Genomic DNA, 7021 nt, shown 5'->3' on the forward strand with positions numbered 1-7021 from the left:
CTGATGTCTGTCAGCACCATGAACTTTATCTAGTAGTTAGACATTGTTGATGTATGTTTACAGCCAAGTACCCGGTGGATGGTGATGAGGGTGGCCTCCTTTCAGTCCCCTCGCCCCCATCCTACATGTCCTGCAGTAAATACCACTGCCCCCCAGTGACCCTCCCAGTGATAAATAACCCTTAAGGTTAACAACGTTTGAAATGGAGCTGTGAGGCCATTATAGGCCTCCGGAGTTTTCTTGACATCCCCAATATGTTATCTGCATGCCCAGGGACGTTTACCGCTGCAGCATTAACTGGCCTCTCCTTTGTGTCAGGATTAATGAAGTTAGGAAGAGTACTCTCGGCGAACAAACCCGAAAACGAGATTTCAATCTTCCGTCTTCATGTTCAGCAGCCATAATGAGCTGTTGCGCAAAACGCACATAGGTTGCGTAGGATGTGTCCCATGTTTGTGTGGTGTACCGTGGTGTTTGCCTGCATAACATGCTGCGCGTGTGCATACGGGTGTGCGCACAGATGGTGATGGGTAGTATTTGAACTAATGGTAATGGTACCTTGGTGTCTAGTAGGCGGTGGGAGAGGGGGAAAAAAAGCTTGGTGTTTATCTTTCGTGACTGCCAGTGAGATCTGTGAAAATGTCTGGAGCCTGAAGATGCTCTGATTCATGTCATGGGGAAGTTAATGCAGATGGATCTTTGAGAGCATTCGTAAAGAAACTAAAATTGTAAAAAGGTGCTGCAAAAACACAGGGTCAGGGTTAAGGAAAGGAAAATGTGCACTTTTACTGAATATAAAAACATTTAGAGTACCGGGGTAAGATGCATCAAGAAGTTCTGCAGTCATTTAATATCATTTACATAGACGGCTCTGAGTAGTTCTGTATGTTTGAACACTGGCAGCCATATAAACTTTGCCTCTGATGTCAAGTAAAAGACATCTTTAAACTTCTTTTGATCAAAGGCAGAATCCTATTTCAATAATCCACTGTGGTGTCAACTTCTGAGGGGGAGCATGGGAGAAGATTAGTGTCATGTTACCCCAGTATTGTATATACTTTAAATAGGAAACAGAGTGGGCTGCGCAGTATGAGAGAGACAACAATGTATTCTGCACCATATGTCTCAAATAACTATCTACAGTTTGGGGTTATTTTCTCAAAACCTTCAGCTAAACGCCAGGGAGTTGTCAAGATGATAAAAGTGTATTACAGTCGCCACCTAGTGGAACCCGACAGTAATGGGTGCCTGATAATATTTTCCTCTGTGGAAAAACTATTGGCTGACAATTTATCTTGCAGCACAGTTAAAAGGAAACTATGTTGAGCTGCAGTAAACACAGTCTGTTCAATTAGTTTTCTCTGATCACATTTGAGTTATTGTAATTATGAGTTTACAATATTAGTGTTGTTCATTTAGTTACATTATTTTAGTTTATAGGCCTAATTAGAATTACTTTATTGGCTGTATGATTTAATATAGATATGATTTGTAAGTATATGTAAGTGTAGTGTTTTATTTACTTATATACTATTTATTTAACTCACCTATGGAATAATTTGGTTCCCACCATTTGTTTCCACTTTCCAGGGGGACAGTTCTGAATGTGACGAGCTTTGAAATGCACATGTCCTGCTAAAAGAGCAGAAGAAAGTTGTGTTTGCTGTTCTGCCCAATTGATGGTAATTATCAAAGACAGCCAAAAGACCATTTAACCCTGCTTGTAGTCCACACAGACTGGAGAATCATGATGACCAAGAGATCAAGGGTCCCTCTTTTCTAACTATCTTTTTACAATCTTGTGCAACTATAAACATTTAATGTACATGTAAATAGATTTGTGCCACTTTCATTTGGAAATTATCATGCTAAGAAAAAAATGTCAATTAAACCTTTTCAAATGGTTTGATTTGCAAGATTTACATTTTTGCATATTTGAGGATACAGCCTAATATCATGCCTAGATACTGAATTCACAAATCTGGTGAAATTATTCACATATATCCTCTGTCTACATGTATTGTACTAACAGATAATGTTTCCCTCAGATGAACGACTACATGGGAGTGTTTGTGTTATATCGCCACCGTGTGGTACAACTCAACTACTACAACAGAGTGAGTAGGAGGTCAGTGTTGCATACTTCTGTCATTAGCTATTCTCAGCAGACCATAATATTAAATTGTACATCCAGCTAGAGTTCAGAGTAAGATCAAGGTTAAGATGAACTTCATTGTCCTCAAAGAGGAAAATTCGAATTTGGCTTAAAAAGTGCTGACCTATAAACCACTGAACAAGAAATACAAGATCGGAATTTCGAACCAATATGTATAATAATCAGCTTGAACCGCACATTGTTCATTTAACCGCATTCTGTTTTTGAAAAAAAAATCATATGACTGAACTTTCCAGCAGTGAGAATTAATTTCAAAAGGTTTATTTAGAAGAATACTGACAAAAATTGAAACTTGGGTTTGTACAAAGCAAATTAATCACAGGACACAACACACTTGCAACACAAAGTAGGCTATACATTTCAAGAATAGTAGATAAAAAAGCACCATTGTTCAAAACTAGATTACAAAATGCAAAACATTTTTTATTTGGCATATCAAGTACAATGATAATTCAGAAGAGGAAAAAAAAACTTCATGATTTTCATTCAAAATTATTGTTTTCTTTTTAATTTCTGAGGATTTACTCTTATCCTTCAAGATGAACACATATTCTAAGTAAGGCACATGGTTCAAAGCATTTGACAAAAACCTAAACAAGACAACACAGTTAAAAAAAAAAAAAAAAAGCTTGGTAATCTGGCAGTTGAAGCGGCTTCTCTTTGGCACAGCTGCATGATTTGTGAGAGACACAAACTCTATCACAAAATTGAGCATGACAATGTTAACTTGACAACACTATGTACAAAATGTATGTAAAAATGTTATAAATATGTCTAAAAACCACAGACACTATGTACATCTTTGTACTGAAGAAAGGCAGGGTCGTTGTTACCACGCGTGATGGTTCTATGGAAGTCGGGTGCCAGCGTGCAACAAAAGTCGACATGTCACCAACACGTTTCTTAAAAACATTGAGGACACAAATGCTTGTCAAACTGGTGTGATATTTTTCAGCATATGATGGGAAATAATGAACTGAAATACAGCAAAAAAAAAAATAGATCCTTCGTAGTGAAACATGCCTCCTATTTATGTTTACAACTGTTGGTGACACATGTACTTTTGATGTATTGTTTGGATGTCAGTCTATGGTCTGTGGGCAGTAGGCACAGTGCGATGTTGTGGTAAGGGGTCTCCTTACTACCCCTCCTCTTTTCTCCTCTGCTCCCTTTCTCATTCTTTCTTCCTCAGGACGATATAAATGAGGCCGCTGATGAGACTGAGAGGGAAAGCTACCCAGGCCAACACGTAGGCGTAGCCGTATTGTGTTTTGGGATCGTTCTCTGGATTCATCACGGTGTAGATGATCGCCGCGCACATCACGAACAAACCTAGGGAGGAAGAAACGAGAGGAGAGGAGAGGAGAGGAGAGGTGAGGCGGATCTGAGGGGAAATCTGAAGCAGATGATCTCACCCGCTCCACCCGCAGCTGGCTCAGGGTGTGACCCGTCAAGTGCGCCGCTGATGATGTCATACTCACTTGCCAAGATCTGGAAGATGGCGGTGAAGAAGAAGCGTCCGCCCTTGACCAGTCGGAAGAGCTGATACATGAAGGCGATGAGGGAGAAGAAGCAGAAGAGCAGGGACAGGATCATGAGGGCTTGCACCGCCTGGATCCAGTCTAGAAGACGGACGGAAAAGATGGAGGACACAGATTTAACCCCGTTCAGTCATTACATCCTGACGCCAAAGGCAACAACAGGCACATGGCGTGAACATCATGTCGTTTTGCTTTTTAGGAATGCTGACAAACCTTCACTGCTGGCTGCCTTGCAGTGGTACCCTCCGGAAGATGTCATGCAAGTGTACCATAGATCTGAGCTCTTGTCCCCACCCACAGTCCAGGCCTGGTAAACACAACAACACAGAGCCATTTAAATACAACAGCATCATCACAACAGCAGCAGGAGCAACGCCAGGATACAACATCAAACAACACCAACAACAAGAGCAGACAGAGTGCGTGCTATGGTCTTAACACCATGACTCCGAGATGTTCTGCATTTAAATCAGTTAAAAAAAAGGGAAGTGAAATTAAAAAAAAGTTAAACTTACACTGGCTGCTGTTGACACAATGAGCAGGATGAGAATGACTAAGTGCAAGATGAGCACTCCGAGCAGGATGAGCAGCATGTTGTTTTAGTTTTCAAGTAGATCTGGAGGGAGAACACGAGAGAAAGAAACATTGAATTCACCGTCCCACCACATCTAGGCTACTTGGTTGCTCACTATCACTATCAGCAACCATCTGGACTCCAGGGGGCGCTGCGTCCTCATTCCTGCACACAACCCAATGTTTACCTCAATGTGAAAAGTATCCCCTTACATTCAAACGTAGAAGGAGAGAAGGAGCTATAATTCCTTCCTGATGGGAGCTTGAATGGTCAATGTTGAGTTTCCTAGTCAAGAAGGCTGTGACCGTGAAACCCGAATCGATTCCTAAGTTGATTTTGGCTACACTGAACTTTTTTTTCTTCTTCTTTTTTGATCCATTTACAAGGTTCAAATGGGTTAATTACAAGTCATTAATTTAAGCGGTGCGTGTTTGCATATTAAGCAAAGAGGCTCGAGGGCAGAGGCTTGGCGGGAACCTCGGCATGAGTCGATATGAGTAGAGAGCGAGACTCATTCACGGTATAATCAATGCATGCTGCTGGAAAACAAACTCAACCCATCTGCGTGGAAAACATTCCAGCGTAACGCCGCCATGCCTCCGCCTCTACCGCCTTATAGCCTTTTAATAAAGACGGACTTCCTTACACCCACACACACACACACACACGGTCACCGTGAGGTAAAGCAGCGGGTTTTTTTCTCTATATAAGTAAATCCAAAGTCGATTTAAAAGTCCAGGAATGACGTCCTGCTGTATGAGGAGGGAGGGGGAGGAAAAAGTCAATGAAAAAAAAATCTGTGAACAAAAACAAAAGGAACAAATGGAAGAGGAAGAAAAAAAAATCCAACACATTAAATCCAACTTACGGGGAGAGGAAAAACAGGCAAAAGCAAAGGAGATTTGTTTCCGCGAGAAAATGGAGGAGGAGTGCTGAAGTGAAGAGTTTGGGAGAAAGTTTCTCTCTCCGAGCGTCTGCTTCTCTCGACTCTTTCTCTGTCGCTACTATTCCAGATGTGGCTCACACACCCCAGTCAGTCTCTTTCTCCGCCTGAGAACACCGCCCTGCAGGCCCTGCACGTCACCAGAGGCCCGCTCCAAAAGTTTTTTTTTTTCTTTTCTTTTCTTTTTTTTTTCTCCCCCTTCTTCCCGTGGTAGCCTATCATCTGGATTACACTAAAGTCCACAGGATTGTATGGAGTATCCTATGGTATTATTGTGTAAACCACAAAGCCTCCAAAAATGTAAGGTTACAAGCAACAGGCTCTGTGTTTATGCATAAAAAGCATTCATTATTTCACACCTAAGCCTACTAATTAAACATTTATTTTACTTTTTATTTCATTTTATTTCATTTTGATCCCCATTGGCCTCAGTGCAAGAGCAATGACTGCTCTTACTGGAGTCCCTGCTGAATCACACAGAGGGTTGTTGAGTCTATAGTGCTCAGTAATCTAAACATTTCTACTGTTTTTATGCATCTCTATATATTTCTGTTTTTTTAAAGGCCACACCTGAAATTCTGAATACAGAGCAGCAGGACAGTCAGAGTGACTCCCCAATGCTTGTTGAGTCTATAATGCCCAGTAATCTAAAAATGAATGTGTCGCCAGCGTATGATATGATTATGGTCCCAAAATCTCTACTGTTTTTATGCATTTCTTTATATATTTCTATTTTTTTTAAAGGCCACACCTGGAATTCTGACTACAGAGCAACAGGACAGTCAGAGTGACTCCCCACCTTGTTCCAGATGCTTGAAGGTGCGTGCACACATCTACTGACCCCCACTCACAGGCAGAACTCAACACTGAGCTTCATAAAACACACATGGCCAGTTAGTATTTTGTCCAAATAATATGTGTGTGTGTGTGTGTGTGTGTGTGTGTGTGTGTGTGTGTGTGTGTGTGTGTGTGTGTGTGTGTGTGTGTGTGTGTGTGTGTGTGTGTGTGTGCTTGCATGTGAACAGACCAGCACCAGCCCTCCTGAGGCCCCGCGGTATGCCCAGAATGCCTCTGTGTGTGTGTGAAGCAGGCCTCCTGTTTACCCCTGTGTCTGCAGAGAGAAGGGAGAATGTGTCCAGTGCCAAAGGGAGTTAACAGGGTGCAATGTTTCGGTCATGCTAAATTGATGGAACAGCTTGAACCTCTCTGTGCAACTAGATTCAAGGATGAGTGACAAAGATTTTGCCCACCACAGCCAGTGCGGCGGTTCTGCATCCCTCATTACACTGCGGTCTCAGGCCATTTCCTCACAAGTGACGAAGTTGTAAACCAAACCAGAAAGCAAATGACAACAAGGGGACCGGGGGAACAAGCACGCAATTTGTTGTTTTGAAAACATCCCAGCGTGATCCGACACTGCAGTCGGTAGAACGCGCCGCTCGTGCCTGCCCGTCTCCTCTCTCCCTCGCAGCTTTTTGGCTCAATCAGGTGGATTCCTGTGGTCTGTGTTTGTAAACACGCACAGGGGAGGAACTGTGGGCCGCTGCCCGTTGTGGGATGCCGGGTGAGGCAGCACCGTGCACCCCTTGGCAGAGCTGGACGGGGAGGGAGAGAGAGCGAGCCCTTTGACAATCAGCCGACCACTCAGCTGGACAAGCTGCTGTTTATGAAGATGTAATTGGGCAGCAGTGTGAGAAGTCAAACCTGACTGCCCAGCTGGAGCAGGTGTGTGTGTGTGTGTGTGTGTGTGTGTGTGTGTGTGTGTGTGTAGAGACTGTAAATGTCAA

The 7021-nt window shown here is 42.7% G+C and overlaps 1 protein-coding gene across 1 annotated transcript; it reads right to left on the reverse strand.

Annotated features, from left to right (window-relative positions):
* Window positions 1-2421: 2421 nt before the first annotated feature.
* LOC310990336 (peripheral myelin protein 22-like) lies at window positions 2422-5346 on the reverse strand. Its single transcript, XM_083977682.1, has 5 exons — window positions 5160-5346; window positions 4233-4333; window positions 3931-4024; window positions 3658-3798; window positions 2422-3508 (listed from the first exon to the last, which is right to left on the reverse strand). The coding sequence occupies exons 2-5, from the start codon at window positions 4308-4310 to the stop codon at window positions 3351-3353; spliced, it is 471 nt and encodes a 156-aa protein (XP_083833808.1). The 5' UTR covers window positions 4311-4333; window positions 5160-5346; the 3' UTR covers window positions 2422-3350.
* Window positions 5347-7021: the final 1675 nt, after the last annotated feature.

The sequence above is a fragment of the Trachurus trachurus genome (assembly GCF_905171665.1).
Source record: "Trachurus trachurus genome assembly, chromosome: 8".
Taxonomy (NCBI): Eukaryota; Metazoa; Chordata; class Actinopteri; order Carangiformes; family Carangidae; genus Trachurus; species Trachurus trachurus.